Raw genomic sequence first — 23533 nt, 5'->3', positions numbered from 1 at the left:
CCGGCCTCTGTGCGTTAGGAAATTGCCTCGCGCGTATACTCGCTCTGTGTGGACCCGGCCAATATAGCTCAGATTTAATTTTTTGGCAAAATTAAATCTGAGCAACTATGATCTGAAGTATAGTGTCATGTCATTTACATATTATTGTAATATTCCAATATTAGATATTATAGGAACTAGAATTTTAGAAGAGAAAGTTAATTACTACTTTTGGGGTTAGAAAATTTAAATTTAAAAAAGGGGTAAAATAATCATTCACCTACCCCAACAATGTCACCTTTAAAACAATTAGTAAATGATACAAAATTCTAATATGTTGTAAAATTTATTGTTGTTTATATAAAATAAAACGCTTAACGGCGACTTCCTGAAGGTTCCACTTCCATGGGCTGCACTTGGTGAACAGTCACCGACTCCACCTCTAGAGGAATCACCTTCTGCCTCAGCACAGCAGTAGTTCCAGGAGCATATCTGTATGAACCTTGTTTCTTGCCCTGAAACAAATAAAATTCGATCAATTAATATTGTAAGGACACCAACACACATCTGTAAACCAACTTTTTACATAATAAATGTATTTGACAAGCCAGCATCCTGCTCTAGACCAGCTGTTAAATATTCTCATAAGACATAGTGGAAAAGGGACATAAATAAGTTGATATTTGAAATTAGTATTTAAACTTAGATCTTTTAGATGACAAAGCATATTTCATAAGGAGTTTAATGTCAAGAGGGTAAAACAATTATTTTAATAACATTTCAATTAATTCCATTCCAGCTTTAATGATATTTTTTTCTTATTGATAAGTTACCTTCACATTAGCTTCTTCAAAAGTCCTCAGGTACTGGGCAGGCCCAGTGTTGCGGATGACACAAAGATCCACATTGGAACCAGAGCCCAAATCATTGAAAATACCAGCAGCAATGGCATCCCTGACCAATTTTTTGCCCTGCTCCTCATTCATGTTGGGCTTCCAGCCAGACTCAAATACTGCCATGGCTGCTAAGGATCCAGAGCCTGAAAATGAATGATTAGAACTGTTACTAAAAGTCTACATCTGTAATACTGTAATACCAAGGGTTAAAATGACAAGAAAAGGGTCAAAATTAAAACTACCAGTGGGCACATTGTGAAATATATAAAATTTGTATTCAAATGGTATGGTTACTAAATATTTTGATAGAGACATAGTGTAGTTACCCATAGTAGCATAAGGCAATTTATCAACAGATCCATGTGGATAAATGCAGTAAATGTGTGGTCCTGTGCGGTCAACACCACCCAGCACAAGGGCAGCGCCAATGTGTCCTTGGTAGCGGAACAGCATGCGCTTGAGCAGCGTGGCGGCCGTCGCCACCGGCACCTGGCGGCCCGTGTGCAGCCGCTGCAGCTCCAGCTGCGACGACACCGTCTGCGTCGTCATCTCCGTATCCGCCGCCGTACCCGCCCCACAACAGTACATGTTGCCGGCCAAGTAGTGGATCTTCTCGCAATTCTTATCCGACACAATAGTGTTCTCGGTGGCGCGGGTATCGGCACCCAAAATCACGCCGTCAGCGTAAATGATACCAACGATTGTGGTACCAGTTTTAGTGGCTGTGGGCGCTGGGAATCCTTTTGAAGCAAGGAAAGCATTGCTGAAAGAGTAATGAATGGATTATGTAGCTCTAATTACTACTGACAAAAACCTCAAAACTGCGAAAACTTACCGCTGAAAATTCTCAAAGGAAAATCCAGGAGCCGGTACTTCAGGAAGTAAAACTGAAGCCATTTTGACAAGGAATAACTTTATAAATTCAGTTTCAGAACGTTTTCCTTAGCGTTATTCTCAATTAAATGCAAAAATTATAAGAGAGAAATGTGATGACTTGCACCGCTTGTCAAAATTTTGTTGTTAGTCGCCACAGATAATAAAAAGGATACAGCATGAACTACTAAATGATCGACTGGACTGAACCTATCGAAAGCGTGTAAAAAGAAGTGTGACACATCTTCTACGAAATGTTTATTTTTATTTTTTCGTACTGGCAAACTCTTATAAACGAGGCTACACGTCATTGGCTCATTGGTGGATCATTTTAGCTTTTAGAAATTAGGCTTTACATAGTTGACAAAAGACATATATTTCTAAAACACACATTGGACTTAAATCCCTTTGGTAATTGTTTAAATACAAGTAACCAATAGATGGTGGACGAATTGTCTTTACACGCCTCTATTATTTTCTGTCATTTGTACGTCAAATTAGCAAGACTAAACGCGATGTTTAGCAGATTTTTTACGAGAAATATTCGTAGTATTTAAATTATCTTAGTTCCTAAGTAGCAAAATGTTAACGAATTCAGCGTATGTGATTTTAGTTTATACTCTGTCTGCCGCTGTTTTGGCACTAGCCGGTCGTGATTTTTATCAAATCCTCGGCGTGTCTCGTTCGGCTAACACAAATGAAATTAAAAAAGCTTACAGAAAACTAGCAAAAGCGCTACATCCGGACAAGAACCAAGATGATCCAAATGCATCACAGAAGTTTCAAGACTTGGGGGCGGCGTACGAAGCGCTTTCAGACCCCGAGAAGCGCGAGCTGTATGACCGCTGCGGCGAGGACTGCCTGAAGAAAGACGGGATGATGAACAACAATGATCCTTTCGCTAGTTTCTTCGGAGACTTCGGCTTCCACTTTGGTAACGAACCGCAGCAGCATGAGACGCCGCGCGGAGCCGACATCACCATGCAGCTCACAGTAACGCTTGAAGAACTTTATAATGGAAATTTTATTGAGGTAAGTAAGTTTTGAAACCTATTCCGTGGTAAGAAGCCACTAGGAATGTAAACTTCTCAAGTAGATATCGTAAATCAAAATATGTCTTCAAGTATGTAGTTTTATAAAAGTTAAGAGAACCAGACAAGAAAAACAGAGAAGTATTTAAAAAAAGTATTGAAATTATATTTAGTTTTCTTGAGCCGCCCACCATACTTAATTATACCTATAGAAGTATGAATCTAGTTGTATTTTTATTTGGGGTAAAATAAATTTGTATGAAAAATTTTACTAGGTGAAAGAAATGCTCCTTGTTTTATAATGGGTTGAAATGATGTTGAAACAGAGTGTACATCATAATGTACAAGGATACTGACAGTAAAATCCTATACATTATTTTGTACTTAAATTATATGGCTTACTTTTTTATCTTTTATACATAGAATACATGCTTTTGTGCAATTTTGTATAATTCATACAATAATATTAGCCCATAAACATTAAAATAAAGAATTGTATAAAAATAATTTCAACTTCCTTTTGTTTCTGTGAATAGATTACAAGAAATAAGCCAGTCATCAAGCCAGCATCAGGCACACGCAAGTGCAACTGCAGGCAAGAGATGGTGACTCGCAATCTGGGCCCTGGTCGCTTCCAGATGATGCAACAGACTGTGTGTGACGAATGCCCCAATGTCAAGTTTGTCAATGAGGAGAGGCTACTGGAGATTGAGGTATGACCATATAAGACTTATCATGAATCTTTCAAAATCTCCATGCTTCACATTTAGGATACCATTATCAAAGTTTTCTTGAATTATAACTCTAGGCTTCAAGTAAATCTGTGAACCTGTCTTAATGGCCTAATAATAAATAAAATATGTTCTCAAAAATTAACAAAATTACAGGATTTATAAATGGGTAAATTACCTGTAAAATTAATCAATTCTTTTTCTTTTTTTTTTAATAAATTTAGCCCTACTTCATATCACAACATAATTAGAACAGCTTTGCTTCTAGCTAATGTCTACACTACAATCATTTAAGATATAGGTTTCTTGGCACTATAAACCTGATGGACGCGCGAACATGTGATAGCTTTTTGTCATTTTGACCTATTGGTCTACTATGTATATGTTATCTACGATTGTAGGTGGAAGTAGGCGCACCGGACGGCCACCAGTCGCGGCTGCGCGGCGAGGGCGAGCCGCACGTGGACGGCGAGCCCGGCGACCTCATCATTGAGCTGCGCACCGAGCGCCATCCGCGCTTCACGCGCAAGGGAGATGACCTTTACACCAACATCACCATTTCACTACAAGTAAGATACTTTCGCTTGTTCGTTTAGTATCCTGAGACATTTGACAGGAGTCAATCAATTAGGGAGTTAACCCCTATACGGACTGAGCGCACGAGGCGCGGCGTGCGTCCAGTCCACGGCCTTAATTAGGTGAAGTAAGTCTGTAAAGACCAAAGCCTCATTACCAGGGGTCGGACAAAAAGTGCGGATGACGTAAAAATGACGTAATCTTGCACACATGTTTGAGTTTGTACTTAAACTTCCGTGTGACATGTAGTAACAAAGTAGTATTAATGAAGTAACAAAATAATCGTAAATAAATCCATGGAATTAATAATACAGGTGGTAGGGTGATGTAGTGAATAAAATAAATTTCACGAAACTTGTTACCATAAGGTATAATTATTTGAAATTAGTTAGAACAAGTCTGTGGGATCCTCAGATAAATAGGTTTAATAGTCAAAATTGGGAACAGTAGGTAAGATTAATAAAAATAAAAAAAGATAATTTGATGTTATTATACTTATTATTTAATGAAATTATGCATAGATGACTATTTTTCTAACAAGTCTATTATTGTTGTCACAGACTTAAAATATGCTACAATGCTACAATAACGAAGTCAATTTATTGTTCATCTGATTGACAATGTGTCAGTCAAAAACGTACTTACTCATTTCAAGTGGCAATATCGTTTAATAAAGAGGTTGATGATAAATGATAAGTGATAATTGTTTATGAAAATCAAAAATACTATTTGAAATCACCTATAAGTGGTTTGACGTCATCCGCACTTTTTGTACGACCCCTGCTCATTACTTATTATAGATTGTTATATTATTTGAAATATTAAGGTTGCTGTAATTACAATTGTATTGTACAAGGTACATGAGAAATAAAATAGATACAAGACTAATCGTGGCTTCAAGCTGATAAGCGTCGCACCGACCCTGACCTTGCAATATTGCCAACTCTCCTGCGGGAAAAGGAAAGTGCAAAATATTGTAAAAAAGCAAATTCAAAGGCCCATTTGATTGCTTCAAGAGCATTCAAATAATTCTCTCAAATAAAATAGGGAGTTTTTCGAGTCTTAAGATTACTGAAAAAATAGTTAACGTTACCAGTTATCTCAATACTCGATCATGTGCGTTTCTAATGTATAATATCAACCTTTTTCCAGATCGCAAAAACCTACAAGGTTTTCCCAAATAATCTAAATATATTCCGATTAATCCAGCTTTGATGATTCATTTGAAGACGTCACATATCCTGAAAGTGCAATCTAATTTGAACCTTAAATCCGAATGCTAGAGTTGAAATTATACTGACGCGTATGTGGTCGATAGCTCGTGTTATGCCTGAAAAAGGATTAATATTTAAATACAAGAATGAAAATAATTGTCTTTATCACCAATGAAACGAATTAAAATGAAGGTTCTCGATATAGTCGTTATAAAAGAAAATAATTCATATGTATGTGTATAGGTAGTTTTACCAACTCGTTTTCTTATCTCGGCCATAATCGGCTCGATAGGTAGTTTGATTAAAACGTTCTATAATTGCCTTAGTTTTTTTGTTAACAATGCTTTTTTTATTATGAATAAAGCGAGATTTATTTGTTTTCTATGAAATTATCGGTGCATTCCCATGTGGCCTGGCCCGTCCACGAAGGGGCGGGTAAACTTCAAACTTTGAATATGCTTTATTCAAGTAGGCCTAACAAAAATTGTACAGATGGGAAAGAGTCATTCCCTTTTCGGTGAGCTCAGTATGGGAACTCGCGTCAAAACGTTTTTTTCTGAATATTACCTATTGTTTTTAAATAGTTTGTACTCCTTTAAAATATCCCGTTTTTTTTACTAATCTCGCACTCTTCGGTAAGCATTAATTTCCGATTAACGAGATATACGACAACCGCTCGGCTAGGAGCATCTTGAAAGTCGCTCGTAGCCGAATCGTTCAAGAGTGACCCTTGGTATACAGAAGCAATATTTGTTAACTACTGCCAGGACGCGCTAACGGGCTTCACCCTGGAGCTGGCGCACCTGGACGGGCACCCGGTGTCGGTGACGCGCGACAAGGTGACGTGGGCGGGCGCGCGCGTGCGCAAGAAGGGCGAGGGCATGCCCAACTTCGACAACAACAACCTGCACGGCAACCTCTACATCACCTTCGACATCGACTTCCCCAAGCAGGACTTCGACGACCAGGAGAAGGAAGGTAATTCACTTAAAAACCTTTATCTTATACCATTAAACGAGCAATTCTTGTATATATATATATATATATATTTCTGTGATCTCGGAAACGGCTCTTGGGGGCATACAATCTATCTAGATTAGTCTTATGTTTGGGAAAACGCGTGTTTTCGAGTTTTCATGCGTTTTTCTTTCGACGCAGAATATGGTCGCTAATTTCGTGTTGCCGGCCACTGTCCGTCTGGTCCAGCGGGTTAAGACGCGGACTGCTAAACGAGTGTTACGGGTTCGAATCTCGCCCGGTGATTAACTTTTGTTTATTTTTTTTTTTATATGTTCAAGTTTATATATAATTTCTTAATTTTTATTGTTTTAGACAAGTTTAATTTAGTAAAAAAATGTAGTTAAGATTATCACCTATAGACCACCATATTACAATAAATAGTTATAACCGAGCAAAGCTCGGTCGCCCAGGTACTTAACTCTTTAAACAACATCATATGTCCAACTTTTTCATGCAGAATTTTCGTGCCAACCTTTTATTAAAATCGTTTCAGTAGCCCTCCAAGTGCCATATGTCGTTTTTGAGTTGTTGGAATTTTGATTTAATTTCAATTAATTAATCAAATTTAAATGACGTTAATTGACCAGTCACTTTTCGGTGAAGAAAAACACCGTGAAGATCCGCGAACAAATTCAAATGGTGTACCTACACTGAAAAAAATAAATAGCCGAACTGGTTTTGTAACTTTACTAAATAACTAAACTACGGTTATAAGAAAATAAACTTTGCATAAATTTACAAAACTTATTTTGTAGTGTATAATAAATACCTGAACACTGATAGCCAAACACGGTTTTGTAACATATAACACATAGTTCGCAAGTCCCAATTTTTGTGTAAACAGTAACCAAAATGTTTGTTACAGTTATGCAAACATTTCTTTCAGTGTATGTAGAATATCCAACCCGGTTTGGACCAGCGTGGAGATTATAGATCGATTCCTCTCATGCATCAGAGGGGGACAGTGCCCATGGAGAGGGACGTAAATAGCTTCTTTTTTTACTGACTGATGTTACCTTAATAATAATATGTATTAATTTGCTTTTGTTACAGCCCTTCGGAAGATACTTAAGCAGTCACCAAATAATAAAGTGTATAATGGACTTTAGTAGCTGCTACTGCCAGTTTAATTTATTGAAATAGTAGAATTGAATGCAAGGTATGAACAAAGTCTTGTTTTAAAGTCAGGGTTTTGTGTCAGTATGTGGTGTGGAGAAACATGTGATTGTTTTTGTAAAATAAACTTTTACCAATAACTGAGATCATTTTTCTTTTGTAATGTATCCAATTACGGTCTATATGTTTCGTATAGAACCTCATCCTTTTTGGAAGTCAGTAAAAAAGGCAGTCATCCTCATATGGCTCCCCTTTTAGAGTCGTGTCATCCACGATGACACGCAGATTTGTCAAACCTAACCTTTAATAACATGACAATACGAGTCAAGGCACGCGTCTTCGTTAATGACACGATCTATAAATTCTGCGCAATTTTAGGATTGACATGTTTAAGATGCAACATACTCTTTCATAGTCCGCTAAAAATGTAGCTACGTCCAATTCGAAATCGGGTCAGTACGAGTAGTTCCGGAATAGACAACACTAACGTACAACCATAGATTATTAAATTTTTAACCATTCCCCTGTGGGTTTTTAAAGTATTTCTTATTTTTGCCAGACTGTTCTGGTAAAAATAAGAAGTACTTTAAAAACTACCGTGGATTGATCCATTTATTAGCCGGGTCCACTGAGCGAGCATAAGCAATTTCCTCACGCACAATACAGCCAGTGTCTACACTGGCTGTATTGTGCGTGAGGAAATTGCCTCGCGCGTATGCTCGCTCTGTGTAGACCCAGCTATTTAAATTGTATTACATAATCTTTCGTTTTGGATTTGTCGTAGTAGTACTACCTAGGGTAATAAAGCAAAAACTGTAGGTAAACATTATATTACATTTATTTGTCTTTTGAAACAGTATAATTAATATAAAATATATTTATCTAACACATACTTTATAAACATATTCAACAACAAAATTAAGGTTCAGATTACCCACAATGAACTTTTTGGAAATAGTCCGCCTTACAAATATCGGCTTTACTGTCTAGGCAAAACTACTCTTAATGTGATTGCTGTCTTGGCAGTATGTTCTCAAAACATAGTTGAGTAGGATCACAAAATCGATGATTTATCTGAAACCACGAATTTTCGCTGAACATACATACACAAGAAGGAAGTTCATGGACATAGAATTCATAGAAAGAGTTTAACTCTTGTGGGGTAAGTAAATTTCACAGCTATACGCAAAATGTCACGCATTAAATGGGGCCATGGCACTTAAAAATAGGAACCTGTATTTTACAAAAATGTCGTGAATATTACATACAAAACGTAATGATACAAAATCACTAACCAACTCATATTGCTCTAATGCTAATTACATTTTTTATAGGTTTATTACTTTATAAATGTGAAACTTATGTATTTCCTCAGTAGGTACCTGCGTACTCATTCGGATGATATTCACCAAAACATATTTGTGTCATCATAATAATACGTCATCGGAACTTTGTATAATCGATTGCCCCAGCAGAATCCCCTTCCAGCCAGCTATACATTGCACAAGTAAAATATATCTGTCATCACTCATCATGGGCTAAAAACACTAGTATAAGCTTACTAATTAAATCGCCGAGTCTAGTCTCTAGTAAATTTAGGAATGAGGTCACGCGCCGAGTAAAACTCACTGCATGGCATTTTTTAAATCGTGGAATTTAAAGGGATTGTCGATAAAATAAAGAAACGATTGCCATCGCTGCTTTCACGTAAGGGCAGGGACATGTAGGTATTACTTTACATGAAATTAATATTAAATAATATAACCCTATATATATTATTGTATAACATTATTCATTATAACAATATTATTATGAATAATGTTATACAATTTCATGTAAAGTAATACCTACATGTCCCTGCCTTTACGTGAAAGCAGCGATGGCAATCGTTTCTTTATACATTATATTTACATTATTCATACATTACATTTATACTTATATTCGATAGAAAATTAATCGTTACAAGAAGGAACACAAAAAAAAAAAACAATGAATGAAATAAAATGAATGTCCCTTGAACAGTCTGACTGACAATGGAAGTAATATGATGCCCGGTCGGGGTGCAGCCTCGTAGAAGCTGACATGTAAAAGTGCTCAAGAATCGCGTTTTTCAGTTAAAATATGATGAACTACAGTAATATAAATTATTCCTAAGGAATATCCAATTTTAAGACATGGCACAGCACATTTTGAACTAATAGGTTACGACAGCGTTAATATTTTGTAAAGATAAAAGAAGGCAAATAAGCTACACTACATTCCCTTTAATATCACATATAAGTTCGTTTTGAAATAGAAAAACCACTTTAACGATAAATCTTCCAATACTAAAGAGCCGATTTAAATTACGATCGCTCGCAGCGTCTAGCACATGGCGCACGACCACATCATAGCACATCACGACAGACATCGAGCTTATGATTTCATGGAACACGTTACAATTCCTCGATCTACGCCTAGAGATCGTTCGTTTAGGACACTAGGCAGGAGTCGTGCGCGGCGAGCGACAGGTCGGGCAGCGCGGACTCCTGCAGCACGCTGTTCACCACGGCGCGCGCCAGGTAGCCCACGCTCACGGGCGCCGGCGCCGACTTAGGACACCAGGCAGGAGTCGTGCGCGGCGAGCGACAGGTCGGGCAGCGCGGACTCCTGCAGCACGCTGTTCACCACGGCGCGCGCCAGGTAGCCCACGCTCACGGGCGCCGGCGCCGACTTAGGACACCAGGCAGGAGTCGTGCGCGGCGAGCGACAGGTCGGGCAGCGCGGACTCCTGCAGCACGCTGTTCACCACGGCGCGCGCCAGGTAGCCCACGCTCACGGGCGCCGGCGCCGACTTAGGACACCAGGCAGGAGTCGTGCGCGGCGAGCGACAGGTCGGGCAGCGCGGACTCCTGCAGCACGCTGTTCACCACGGCGCGCGCCAGGTAGCCCACGCTCACGGGCGCCGGCGCCGACTTAGGACACCAGGCAGGAGTCGTGCGCGGCGAGCGACAGGTCGGGCAGCGCGGACTCCTGCAGCACGCTGTTCACCACGGCGCGCGCCAGGTAGCCCACGCTCACGGGCGCCGGCGCCGACTTAGGACACCAGGCAGGAGTCGTGCGCGGCGAGCGACAGGTCGGGCAGCGCGGACTCCTGCAGCACGCTGTTCACCACGGCGCGCGCCAGGTAGCCCACGCTCACGGGCGCCGGCGCCGACTTAGGACACCAGGCAGGAGTCGTGCGCGGCGAGCGACAGGTCGGGCAGCGCGGACTCCTGCAGCACGCTGTTCACCACGGCGCGCGCCAGGTAGCCCACGCTCACGGGCGCCGGCGCCGACGCCAGCGGCTCCTCCTCATCCACCACTCCGCTGTCCTGGAAACGTACCAAGATAGTTTAGAAGTCAGCGGCCAGCGAGGCGATGAACGTTACAATTCTAAATTCAAAAATAGATTCTTCAAGTAGGCCTCAAGGGCCTATAACACAGCTCGGGGTTCCGTCGCAAAATGGCGGCCACCACACACAACAGTTCCACACACAGCTGTCAGCACGCGCACTAATGAGGTAAGAAACAATAACAACGGACATACTTTAGCGTAAGTTTGATGGGCATCTTGTAGCAGCTTGTCAAGGTCGAGCGCCTGAAGACACGGCTCGGGGTTCCGTCGCAAGATGGCGGCCACCACACACAACAGTTCGACACACTGCTGTCAGTACGCGCACTAATGAGGTAAGATACAATAACAACGGACATACCTTAGCGTAAGTGTGATGGGCATCTTGTAGCAGCTTGTCAAAGTCGAGCGCCTGAAGACACAGCTCGGGGTTTCGTCGCAAGATGGCGGCCACCACACACAACAGTTCCACACACTGCTGTCAGTACGCGCACTAATGAGGTAAGAAACAATAACCACGGACATACTTTAGCGTAAGTGTGATGGGCATCTTGTAGCAGCTTGTCAAAGTCGAGCGCCTGAAGACACAGCTCGGGGTTTCGTCGCAAGATGGCGGCCACCACACACAACAGTTCTACACACTGCTGTCAGTACGCGCACTAATGAGGTAAGAAACAATAACAACGGACATACTTTAGCGTAAGTTTGATGGGCATCTTGTAGCAGCTTGTCAAGGTCGAGCGCCTGAAGACACGGCTCGGGGTTCCGTCGCAAGATGGCGGCCACCACACACAACAGTTCCACACACTGCTGTCAGTACGCGCACTAATGAGGTAAGATACAATAACAACGGACATACCTTAGCGTAAGTGTGATGGGCATCTTGTAGCAGCTTGTCAAAGTTGAGCGCCTGAAGACACAGCTCGGGGTTTCGTCGCAAGATGGCGGCCACCACACACAACAGTTCCACACACTGCTGTCAGTACGCGCACTAATGAGGTAAGAAACAATAACAACGGACATACCTTAGCGTAAGTTTGATGGGCATCTTGTAGCAGCTTATCAAGGTCGAGCGCCTGAAGACACAGCTCGGGGTTTCGTCGCAAGATGGCGGCCACCACACACAACAGTTCCACACACTGCTGTCAGTACTCGCACTAATGAAGTAAGAAACAATAACAACGGACATACCTTAGCGTAAGTGTGATGGGCATCTTGTAGCAGCTTGTCAAGGTCGAGCGCCTGAAGACACAGCTCAGGGTTCCGTCGCAAGATGGCGGCCACCACACACAACAGTTCCACACACTGCTGTCAGTACGTGCACTAATGAGGTAAGAAACAATAACAACGGACATACCTTAGCGTAAGTGTGATGGGCATCTTGTAGCAGCTTATCAAGGTCGAGCGCCTGAAGACACAGCTCGGGGTTTCGTCGCAAGATGGCGGCCACCACACACAACAGTTCCACACACTGCTGTCAGTACTCGCACTAATGAGGTAAGAAACAATAATAACGGACATACCTTAGCGTAAGTGTGATGGGCATCTTGTAGCAGCTTGTCAAGGTCGAGCGCCTGAAGACACAGCTCGGGGTTCCGTCGCAAGATGGCGGCCACCACACACAACAGTTCCACACACTGCTGTCAGTACTCGCACTAATGAGGTAAGAAACAATAACAACGGACATACCTTAGCGTAAGTGTGATGGGCATCTTGTAGCAGCTTGTCAAGGTCGAGCGCCTGAAGACACAGCTCGGGGTTCCGTCGCAAGATGGCGGCCACCACACACAACAGTTCCACACACTGCTGTCAGTACTCGCACTAATGAGGTAAGAAACAATAACAACGGACATACCTTAGCGTAAGTGTGATGGGCATCTTGTAGCAGCTTGTCAAGGTCGAGCGCCTGAAGACACAGCTCGGGGTTTCGTCGCAAGATGGCGGCCACCACACACAACAGTTCCACACACTGCTGTCAGTACTCGCACTAATGAGGTAAGAAACAATAACAACGGACATACCTTAGCGTAAGTGTGATGGGCATCTTGTAGCAGCTTGTCAAGGTCGAGCGCCTGAAGACACAGCTCGGGGTTCCGTCGCAAGATGGCGGCCACCACACACAACAGTTCCACACACTGCTGTCAGTACGCGCACTAATGAGGTAAGAAACAATAACAACGGACATACCTTAGCGTAAGTGTGATGGGCATCTTGTAGCAGCTTATCAAGGTCGAGCGCCTGAAGACACAGCTCGGGGTTTCGTCGCAAGATGGCGGCCACCACACACAACAGTTCCACACTCTGCTGTCAGTACTCGCACTAATGAGGTAAGAAACAATAATAACGGACATACCTTAGCGTAAGTGTGATGGGCATCTTGTAGCAGCTTGTCAAGGTCGAGCGTCTGAAGACACAGCTCGGGGTTTCGTCGCAAGATGGCGGTCACCACACACAACAGTTCCACACACTGCTGTCAGTCAGTACTCGCACTAATGAGGTAAGAAACAATAATAACGGACATACCTTAGCGTAAGTGTGATGGGCATCTTGTAGCAGCTTGTCAAGGTCGAGCGCCTGAAGACACAGCTCGGGGTTCCGTCGCAAGATGGCGGCCACCACACACAACAGTTCCACACACTGCTGTCAGTACGCGCACTAATGAGGTAAGAAACAATAACAACGGACATACCTTAGCGTAAGTGTGATGGGCATCTTGTAGCAGCTTATCAAGGTCGAGCGCCTGAAGACACAGCTCGGGGTTTCGTCGCAAGATGGCGGCCACCACACACAACAGTTCCACACACTGCTGTCAGTACGCGCACTAATGAGGTAAGAAACAATAACAACGGACATACCTTAGCGTAAGTGTGATGGGCATCTTGTAGCAGCTTATCAAGGTCGAGCGCCTGAAGACACAGCTCGGGGTTTCGTCGCAAGATGGCGGCCACCACACACAACAGTTCCACACACTATTATTATATCGTATGGCTTTTCCTGAATGAAGATTTACAAAAAAAAGAAATATACATATAATTATAGTTTTAAATCTAAATTGAGCAGCCAATCCCTTGCATCTGCTGTGAGGGCAATCAGGTCTTGCATGCCTCCGGCAAACCGCCTCTTAGGACATTTCTCTACGATGTGAGCGATTGTTTGGATAGGCTCCCCACAGTCACAGGCTGGTGTCGGCGAAATTCCCCATCTGTGGAGGTTGTGATTGCAGCGCCCCACTCCCGTTCGGATACGGTTTATAGTGACCCAAATCTTCCGTTGTTCTTTAAAGCCAGTCGGCAGTTTAGTGGGGTCTATGTTGGAGTCACCATCTTGTTCTTGCCACTGCTTTCTCCACTCCGCAGAAACATTAAATGGCTCTTGGCCCTGTAGCTGGTAGTCAGACCAAATAGGTTTGCGGGATGGAAGGCGCGCTCGAGGAAGGTGGTCCAGCGTCTCTCTTATCGGTAGTGCCTGAGTGGATGATTTATCCCATTCTCGTGCAGCAGCCTGAGTTCTTCTGATGTCCGGAGGAGCAATGTGCGACAGCACGGGGAGCCATCTGGTCGGGGTAGGTAGCAAGCTGCCAGATATCGTTCGCATGACTCGGTTCAGCTGAACATCTACTTTGCTGGTATGAGCGCTTTTATACCACACTGGCGCACAGTATTCCGCCGGAGAATATACAAGGGCCATAGAAGATGACCGCAGAACATCAGTTCGAGCACCCCACGAAGTCCCGGCCAGCTTATTTATGAGGTTCACCCGTGTCTTTACCTTTTGGCTTAGGTTTTCAATGTGTGCTCTATATGTAAGTGACCTATCCAACGTGATTCCTAGGTATTTCGGATTAGGATTATGGCGGATTTTTTGATCGCAGAAAGTAACATCCACCTCTCTGTTTGCCAGGCTGTTTGTTAGGTGGAAAGCGGTAACCTCTGTTTTTGAAGGATTCGGGTGGAGTCTCCATTTGGTGTAGTACCGATGTAAAGCATCCAAGTCTCTCGCGAGCACAGCTTCGCCGGCTTCAAAACTTTTGGTCTGAATTGTGAGCGCAATGTCATCGGCGTACAGAAATTTATGACTCTGAGTGGGAGGCATGTCGCTGGTGTATATGTTAAACAGGAGGGGAGCCAGAACTGAACCCTGCGGAAGTCCGTTCTTCAGCAGCTTGTATTTACTGGCTGTGTCGCCTAAGAGCACGGTAATCTTTCGTGGCCCCATCATGTTCCCCAGGAGACGAAGGATTTTCGGAGACGGAATAATCCTGCCTACCTTGTGGATCAGTCCGCTAACCCAGACAGTGTCATACGCTGCACTTAGATCCACGAAAGCTGCCAAAGTTTTCCATCCTCGCTGAAATCCGGCTTCGATATGGCTACTAAGCGCTAAAACCTGGTCGCAGCAGCTTCTACCGGCACGAAAGCCTGCCTGCTCAGCAGGGATATGTTTATCCACTTCATCCTTAATTCTGTTGTATAGCAAGCGCTCCAGTAGCTTAAAAGTAACACTTAACAGTGATATGGGCCTGAAATTAGCCGGATCATCTGGAGTTTTTCCGGGCTTTAGTATGGCTATTACCTTAGACTTCATAAAAACGGCGGGTAATATACCAGTTTGAAAGATGTTGTTGAAGAAGTCTGTCAGCCATCGCACCGCTCTCTTACCCAGATGAGTAAGGAATTCCGGGTACATGTTATCCAGCCCAGCGGCTTTCCTGCATTTAACATACCTCAGAGACTGGCAGACCTCGTCCGCGCGGAAAGGTGAATCAAAAGCCGTACATCGATATTGAGAGCCGAGCAGGGCCTTGTTTTCGCGTCTGATATTTTTAGCAAAGGCTTTGTCTACATGCGCACTCTTTGTGATGTTTTTGAGGCGTTCCGCGATGTTGTCCGGGTGCACAGTAGCTGGTCTAGTGTCAGTCAGTCCACCACCAGCCAGTTTCCGCAGTAGAGCCCAGCTTTTCCTACTCGAGTGTGTGAAGTTCATACCTTCGACGCTGTTCATCCATTTCTGCCGACGAGCCTCCCCCAGGGCCGCCAGGAGTTTATTTGCATTGGAAACTTCGTTTTTTTCGAGGTACTCTTGATATATTTCTTCAATTTCCGGAGACCAACCAGGGATATATTCTTTTCTAAAGCCTCTAGGAATGCATCTTTTGGCCGCACCTATGACCATGCCGCAGAATCTATCATAGTTTGATGCTTCTGGTTTCAGCCATCTTATGTTTGCATCTACTTGGTGTTTATATGCTTCCCAGTCAGCCTTTATCATATTCCAGCGTGGTTTTGGTAAAGAGTTGACAATCGGGACCTCCAATCCTATCTTCACAAGAGCGGGGCGATGCTGACTACGGGGAAAGTCATTAAGGATTACTCTGCTAATAGGTAGTATATTTCCATGTTCATCCTCAGAGGCAAAACAGAGGTCTGGATTAGTATCGCGCTGCCACCGTGCCGATCGGAATGATCCACACACTGCTGTCAGTACTCGCACTAATGAGGTAAGAAACAATAATAACGGACATACCTTAGCGTAAGTGTGATGGGCATCTTGTAGCAGCTTGTCAAGGTCGAGCGCCTGAAGACACAGCTCGGGGTTCCGTCGCAAGATGGCGGCCACCACACACAACAGTTCCACACACTGCTGTCAGTACGCGCACTAATGAGGTAAGAAACAATAACAACGGACATACCTTAGCGTAAGTGTGATGGGCATCTTGTAGCAGCTTATCAAGGTCGAGCGCCTGAAGACACAGCTCGGGGTTTCGTCGCAAGATGGCGGCCACCACACACAACAGTTCCACACACTGCTGTCAGTACTCGCACTAATGAGGTTGAAGTATTTCGATAATTAAAACAACGAGAGTACGTTAACATAGCTGATGCTTTATTCGACTGTCGGTATGCCTACAATATTATAAGTACCCACATATCTATACATAACACCCTCACACTTATTCTAATATTACATAGTAACAAATTAAAAAGGAATGCGATGATACAATAACAATTATGGTCTAAGCGGCGCTAGTTATTATTAGCACAAAAGTATTAAGAATAATAATACATAGTTGGGTACGGATAGTTAGTTTATAGAATTGCACCGTTACGCTTATACAAAGAAAACTCATCACATTAGATCGGTTAAGGAAAAATATAAACTTATGATGAACTAAAATCTACACATATCCATAGTGCCCATACATCTAGGCATAACTAGATAACGTTATCAGATTAACATTAACAAACGTAGTCAATTTCAAATCCGTAGCGTTTTACTTCTTTAGGTATTCTTTTTTTTAATGTCGGTAACGGTGGGTCGACACGTTTCGCTTGTTTAGAGTTCCCCCCCTCAACTACCTTTGGCTCCCCGTCACACGCACGAGGCGGGACCTCTGCGGGCGACGCCGGCGCCTGCGATGGTGCTAGCTGTTCCGAGGCGGACCTCGCGTCATCGCCAAGGCTGTTTGCCATAACTTCGACACTGGGGACGGCGTCATTAATACCAGTAAGTCGGCCGCTCTGCACGACACTCCCTGGTTCGGTTTCAGCATTTGATGGAGGGCAAACGTTAGAGTTTCTTAAGTGGCGGCGTTTCATTTGATCTATATGTCGATGGTGTGTAGATCCGTCACCTGTCACAATCGTATAATCAGATCCGCCAAACCTATTAGCTACGTAACCTTCCGCCCATTTCGCACCCGGTCCAAAAGTTCGGTATTGCACGGGCTCACCTATTTCTAAATGCCTAGATGGCCTATGTGACCGTTCTACCATTTTTGATTGTTCGTTGATGACTTTAGCGGATCTATCTGGTTTAATGGCATCTAATCGAATACGTAAGTCGCGGCCCTGCAATAGGCGAGCGGGTGTCTCGCCGGTGGTACAATGAGGTGTATTATGATAATGCAATAGAAAATTGAGTATGGCTTTGTCAATGTTTACCCCTTCATGTTTGGCTTTTTTAATTACTTTTTTGATCAATTTAACAGCTGCCTCCGCCGCTCCATTAGACGCCGCGTGGTAAGGAGCCGAATAGATATGACGCACACAATTCTTTTCTAAAAAGTCATTAAATTGCTTACTAGAGAAAGGCGGGCCATTATCGGAGACTATTTGTTTTGGAATTCCCCACCTTGACCAAGATTCTAATAATTTACTTATGACACAATCGGCGGTGGTACGGGTCATGCACGACACTTCTATCCATTTTGATCGCGCGTCAATCGAAACCATGTAAGTACGACCATCTAATGGACCTAGAAAGTCGATATGAACCCTTTCATAAGCTCGCGACGGCCAATGCCATGGCACCGGTGCGCTCGCCGGCGGTGCTGGAGCCACCGCCGCGCACGCGTCGCATGCTCGACATCGCGCTTCTATAGCCTCGTCCATTCCGGGCCACCACGCGTAACTCCTGGCCATGGCTTTGGTCTTCACGACGCCCATGTGAGGCTCGTGCAGTTCTCGCAGCACTATCTCGCGGCACGCTTCTGGAATTACTACACGATGCCCCCACATGACACAGTCAAGTTCTAAATACAACTCTTTTTGCCTATTAAAATATGGTTGCATTTCCCTAATTTCCGCACTGTCGGGCCAACCATTTTTTATATAATTAACCACTCGACCTAGCAATGGATCCTTTGCTGTCTTTAGACGTATTTCGTTACAGTCTAGAAAGAGCGCATCAGATGCAAAATGCAAGTAAGATTGCTCCGGAGGGTCAGCTTCCTTACTCTGTCCTATCGGTAGCCGCGATAGCGCGTCGGCGCAATTTCCCGCTGAGTCCACATATTGAATATCAAAATCATAAGCCATTAATAGCAAAGCCCATCGCTGCATTCGACTCGAAGTCATGCTTGGCACACCAGTTTGAGGACCAAAAATACTTATTAAAGGCTTATGATCAGTTACTAACGTGAACCGCTTGCCATATAAATATTGATGAAATTTCTGAGTCGAAAAAACAATCGCGAGTGCTTCTCGGTGTATCTGCGAATAATTTTGTTCAGCTGTATTAAGTTTCCTTGATACATATGCCACCGGACGCTCCCGCCCCTGCCCGTCTGGCTGGCTGAGCACGCCGGCGACCCCGCGCGGGCTGGCGTCACATGTTAGCGTCACGTGATTGTTAGGGTCATAGTGCGCTAGTATACGCTTCCCTATCAATAAGGATTTGATTTTGTTAAAGGCCTCATCGCAATTTTTTGACCAATTCCACCGCGTACCTTTCTTTAGCAGGCTATGTATGGGGTGTAAAATATCGCTCGAGTTAGGAATGAACTTAGAATAGAAATTAACCATACCCAAGAACGATCTCACCTCGGTCACGCACGATGGTGGTGGCATTTTTGCTACAGCCGCGACCTTGTTAGGGTCTGGGTTTATCCCGTCTTTGCTAACAACAAACCCTAAATAACAAACCTCGTCGGCAAGAAACGTGCACTTACTTTTCTTTAACTTTAAACCTAAATCCTTTAACCGCTTCAATACAGCTTCTAACGTAGCTAAATGACCCTCCCGAGTTTTACCAAATATTAAAATGTCGTCACAAAAACTCTGAGCATTGGGAATATCCTTCACTATGGACTCGCTAATTCTACAAAATATTCCCGAACTTGATGACAAGCCGTATGGAAGCCTATTGTACTTAAAAAGCCCCCGGTGAGTATTAATAACCGTTAACATTTTTGAATCCTCCGACAAGCAAATCTGATTATACGCCTGTGACAAGTCTATTTTTGTAAATAATTCTCCCCCCGATAAGTTAGCAAATAATTCCTCAACTTTCGGCAACGGGTACCTATCTACCTTAAGAACCGGATTAAGCGTCACCTTAAAGTCGGCACACACTCTCAAACCTCCATCCTTTTTCGTTACCGGAACCAGGGGAGTCGCCCAGTCGGCGCAGTCAACGGGTTCGATGACGCCGCTCCGCAGCATGGCGTCAAGCTCGGCGTCGACGCGGCCCCGCAGCGCGAAAGGCAGTGGTCGCGCGCGCCGGTACACCGGCGCCGCACCCTCGCGCACGCGCAGCGTAGCCGTCCCACCGTTGTAGCACCCGAGACCCCCATCGAAAACTTCCTTATATCTGTCGAGAATTACATTTAAATCTCTATTAACACTGCTAACGGAATTGACATTGCTAACCGGGCTACGCTTCATTATCGGTATTTTTACCCGTAATTCGGCTAGCCACTCCCTGCCTAGCAAACTGGTTTCACCATGTTCTACAACATACAAGTCCAAGTTCTTTGTAATTGAACGATAAGTTACTGGCACTGTAATTACACCATATGTTTTCATTTTAGTGCGGTCGTAAAATCTGAATACGCTACTTGGTTTTTTAAGCATCTCATTCTTAAAATATAATTCATAGGTTTTTTTGCTAATAAATGAACCAGCCGCCCCTGTATCAATTTCCATTACTAATTGTCGCCCATTAACACATATAGGTAAACTCACCGGCTTGTATTGACTTAATGAAACTCTGTACAACGCTTCCTCCTCTTCCTCCGATTCACTTGTTTCCCCTTCGCTATCTTCTCCGGTAACAAAATAGGCCCGTGACCGGCCGCCATAGCGCCCTGGGGTCGCTCTTTCATTGTGAGACGACCTCTTGGGACACATTCGACGTAAATGTCCCGTCTTCCGGCACATACTACATATGTACTCGCTGAACTTGCACGTCGAAAAACAATGATTAGTAGCACCGCAGGCAGTACAAGGCGTCGCACCGCGTACGCTTCCAGCTGTTTCCCGCGCACTAAAACCCGTTTCCCGCTGCTGGCGCTGCGCTGGCGGCCGCCGCCCGGCCCCGCGCCCCGCGCCGTCTCCGCCAGCCACGCGATGCACCGCTCCCGCGGGCGCTCCTGATGCTCCACTGTTGCCGCCCGTCATAATCGCTGCATCACGCTCTGCTGCCTCCAATGAACATGCCAAGGTCACCGCCTTGGCATACGTCAAATCCTCCTCCGCAAACAGCCGTTGCCGTATAACGTCCCCACTCACGCCGCATACAAACTGGTCTCGAAGATTGTCGGCTAAAGTTTCTTTAAATCCGCCATGTACTGCGATATAGACTCGCCCGCCGCTTGCCTTCTAAGCCGAAAACGGTATCGTTCGGCCATTATGGATGGCTTCGGCTTTAAATGTTTTTGCACCAACGCTACCAACTCCGTGAAAGTTAATTCCGACGGTTTTTTTGGGCTCGCGAGATTCGTCATTAACTCGTAACACTGATCACCAACCACCGCAATTAACGTTGACAACTGTTTATCCTTCTCCACAGAATTAGCGTTAAAATACATTTCGAGCCGCTCACAGTACAAGTCCCAACTCCCATTTTCGATGTCGAACTCGCGAATTTTACCGATTGACATTTTTTTATTATTATTTCGCACGCGTCTCACAGGCTATTATTGCGATAAATAGCTTTAAACTTGTTCTCCGAAGTCGCCAATGAAGTATTTCGATAATTAAAACAACGAGAGTACGTTAACATAGCTGATGCTTTATTCGACTGTCGGTATGCCTACAATATTATAAGTACCCACATATCTATACATAACAGAGGTAAGAAACAATAATAACGGACATACCTTAGCGTAAGTGTGATGGGCATCTTGTAGCAGCTTGTCAAGGTCGAGCGCCTGAAGACACAGCTCGGGGTTTCGTCGCAAGATGGCGGCCACCACACACAAGAGTTCCACACACTGCTGTCAGTACTCGCACTAATGAGGTAAGAAACAATAATAACGGACATACCTTAGCGTAAGTGTGATGGGCATCTTGTAGCAGCTTGTCAAGGTCGAGCGCCTGAAGACACAGCTCGGGGTTCCGTCGCAAGATGGCGGCCACCACACACAAGAGTTCCACACACTGCTGTCAGTACTCGCACTAATGAGGTAAGAAACAATAATAACGGACATACCTTAGCGTAAGTGTGATGGGCATCTTGTAGCAGCTTGTCAAGGTCGAGCGCCTGAAGACACAGCTCGGGGTTTCGTCGCAAGATGGCGGCCACCACACACAAGAGTTCCACACACTGCTGTCAGTACTCGCACTAATGAGGTAAGAAACAATAATAACGGACATACCTTAGCGTAAGTGTGATGGGCATCTTGTAGCAGCTTGTCAAGGTCGAGCGCCTGAAGACACAGCTCGGGGTTCCGTCGCAAGATGGCGGCCACCACACACAAGAGCTCCACACACAGCTGTCGCCTCGCGGCCGACGGTGCGCGGACCAGAGCTCCTTCGACCAGCAGAGCGAACGATAGCTCCGAGCGGGACATGTTGACTAGCGTGGGGCACGCGGGAATGCAGTGACCCTGCATTTAAAAAGTACATTCTGTTGACAGGCCGATGATATACACGCAAGCCGAAATACAGAGAGCACAGTATCCTCTGAATAGCTCCATGTAGTGATGGGTTGTTATCGGTAATATTTCCAAGGCGAGTATTTTCCCAGTAACGCTACCAGTAATATTACCGCTCAACGGAAATTAGAGAAAGATAGAAATAAAAAACGAACAACTATTTTTTGTATTTAATATACACGGTGCTCGCAACCCGAAAGATTTTAACCACGTACTTCTGAGGCCAAAAGAAGGAAAAAATGTTATATGAGTTTCAGTAAATTTCGCCAAAAAAAAATTTTTTTTGTTTTTTTTTTTCATATTTTGAACGTATTTGTACATAAAAAGTTAATGTTATGGTAAAACTGGCACTGAAAATATTTTTTTACGATTTTTTTTTTGTAAAAACTAGATCTTGCAAAGGTTACTTGTCATTTTTTGACATCTATCAATAAGGATATTTAGACTACGCCCCATAATGGCATCATCGCGATCAAAAAGGCGTTTTGCACTAAGTTACGATAAGAAGATGTTTTTTTTTACATTGGTATTAACCCTGAAACTAGGCGAAATCCAGAAAAGTTTATATGACATTTTAGACTCTAAATGTGATCAGTAATACATTGTCAAAATCTTTCGGGTTCCTCGTGAGCACCGTGTATTGTTAGGGTTATAACCTTTTAATCATTCATCTTACGAATCCAATAGGTCTCTACGATGCTCGAGTAACCCCAAATTAAGTATCCTTAGCTCCCCTACTACTCGGTTGTTGTTACCTATAAATTTCAGACGATTTGGCGTGAAAGTGTCGAGTATGAATTTATTTACAAAAAATTGTGTTGTGTATGGGACTAACCTAACAATTTAAAACGATTTACCATAAAAAGTGCCATGTTATGTTTTTTTTTTTCTTAAAATTTGCATGGCAGGGACAAGATATAGATATAGATATTTTTGTTCATAGTTTGTCCGTGTTCAAGAACAAAGTTCGGCAAATTTTGTTTTCTAGAAATTGATCAATTTGGTTCCAGTCATATTTTTCATAGTTTTGTATGTTTTCTTACCTTACTTGCATGTAGTACACAAATAAACCGGTAATTTATAATTGCGTAATTTACATTTCTATGTAATAGTTTTTAATGTAGGAAACTTTAGGCCTATTTTTAGTTCATTTACTTTAGATATATTTGTAAAAGGCTGTTTGTTTTCTAAATAAATTAAAAAAAAAGATATCCGAATATCTCAAAAACCGCAAATTTACCCATAATATTCTCGCAGGTGGTTAGATTGGTACAAGGGCATATTTCCAGTAACATTGGTAAGTTACTCGGTATTATTGGGAATATTACTAGTAAGAATGGTAATTTA

General features: G+C 43.5%; 4 protein-coding genes across 7 annotated transcripts in view; 1 reads left to right on the top strand and 3 right to left on the bottom strand.

The window, feature by feature from the left end:
* Positions 1-306: 306 nt before the first annotated feature.
* Positions 307-1915, bottom strand: LOC133517961 (proteasome subunit beta type-7). The gene is made up of 4 exons (XM_061851455.1): positions 1711-1915; positions 1202-1638; positions 813-1018; positions 307-494 (listed from the first exon to the last, which is right to left on the bottom strand). The coding sequence occupies exons 1-4, from the start codon at positions 1770-1772 to the stop codon at positions 354-356; spliced, it is 846 nt and encodes a 281-aa protein (XP_061707439.1). The 5' UTR covers positions 1773-1915; the 3' UTR covers positions 307-353.
* A 284-nt stretch (positions 1916-2199) lies between these two features.
* Positions 2200-7580, top strand: LOC133517960 (dnaJ homolog shv). The gene is made up of 5 exons (XM_061851454.1): positions 2200-2780; positions 3316-3492; positions 3912-4079; positions 6068-6278; positions 7374-7580. Exons 1-5 carry the CDS (start codon positions 2331-2333, stop codon positions 7427-7429), a joined length of 1062 nt encoding a protein of 353 aa, XP_061707438.1. The 5' UTR covers positions 2200-2330; the 3' UTR covers positions 7430-7580.
* A 676-nt stretch (positions 7581-8256) lies between these two features.
* LOC133517955 (probable phosphorylase b kinase regulatory subunit beta) overlaps positions 8257-23533 on the bottom strand; it is a 55284-nt gene continuing 40007 nt past the window's right edge. For 3 of the 4 annotated variants that reach the window (XM_061851447.1, XM_061851449.1, XM_061851448.1), the window contains one exon: positions 21764-22138. In XM_061851447.1, the coding sequence (XP_061707431.1) occupies positions 21779-22138 (360 nt within the window). In that variant the 3' untranslated portion in view covers positions 21764-21778. Of the gene's footprint in view, positions 10790-21763; positions 22139-23533 lie in introns of those variants that run through there. The other variant, XM_061851450.1, reaches the window with a different exon arrangement.
* LOC133517952 (uncharacterized) lies at positions 19761-20866 on the bottom strand. The gene is made up of 2 exons (XM_061851443.1): positions 20274-20866; positions 19761-19899 (listed from the first exon to the last, which is right to left on the bottom strand). The coding sequence occupies exons 1-2, from the start codon at positions 20706-20708 to the stop codon at positions 19894-19896; spliced, it is 441 nt and encodes a 146-aa protein (XP_061707427.1). The 5' UTR covers positions 20709-20866; the 3' UTR covers positions 19761-19893.

Source organism: Cydia pomonella, chromosome 5, assembly GCF_033807575.1.
Source record: "Cydia pomonella isolate Wapato2018A chromosome 5, ilCydPomo1, whole genome shotgun sequence".
Lineage (NCBI taxonomy): Eukaryota > Metazoa > Arthropoda > Insecta > Lepidoptera > Tortricidae > Cydia > Cydia pomonella.
This window is presented reverse-complemented; position numbering and strand designations above follow the sequence as displayed.

What these genes read in the sequence shown, in the direction of transcription:
- LOC133517961 (XM_061851455.1), bottom strand. Translation starts at nt 1,772, where the DNA reads ATGGCTTCAGTTTTACTTCCTGAAGTACCGGCTCCTGGATTTTCCTTT. An exon ending in ATTGCCTTATGCTACTATGG is followed by an intron (nt 1,019 to 1,201) that starts GTAACTACACTA and finishes ATTCATTTTCAG; the next exon opens with GCTCTGGATCCTTAGCAGCC. An exon ending in TTGAAGAAGCTAATGTGAAG is followed by an intron (nt 495 to 812) that starts GTAACTTATCAA and finishes TATTTGTTTCAG; the next exon opens with GGCAAGAAACAAGGTTCATA.
- LOC133517952 (XM_061851443.1), bottom strand. Translation starts at nt 20,708, where the DNA reads ATGACGGGCGGCAACAGTGGAGCATCAGGAGCGCCCGCGGGAGCGGTG.
- LOC133517960 (XM_061851454.1), top strand. Translation starts at nt 2,331, where the DNA reads ATGTTAACGAATTCAGCGTATGTGATTTTAGTTTATACTCTGTCTGCC. An exon ending in ATAATGGAAATTTTATTGAG is followed by an intron (nt 2,781 to 3,315) that starts GTAAGTAAGTTT and finishes TTCTGTGAATAG; the next exon opens with ATTACAAGAAATAAGCCAGT. An exon ending in AGAGGCTACTGGAGATTGAG is followed by an intron (nt 3,493 to 3,911) that starts GTATGACCATAT and finishes CTACGATTGTAG; the next exon opens with GTGGAAGTAGGCGCACCGGA.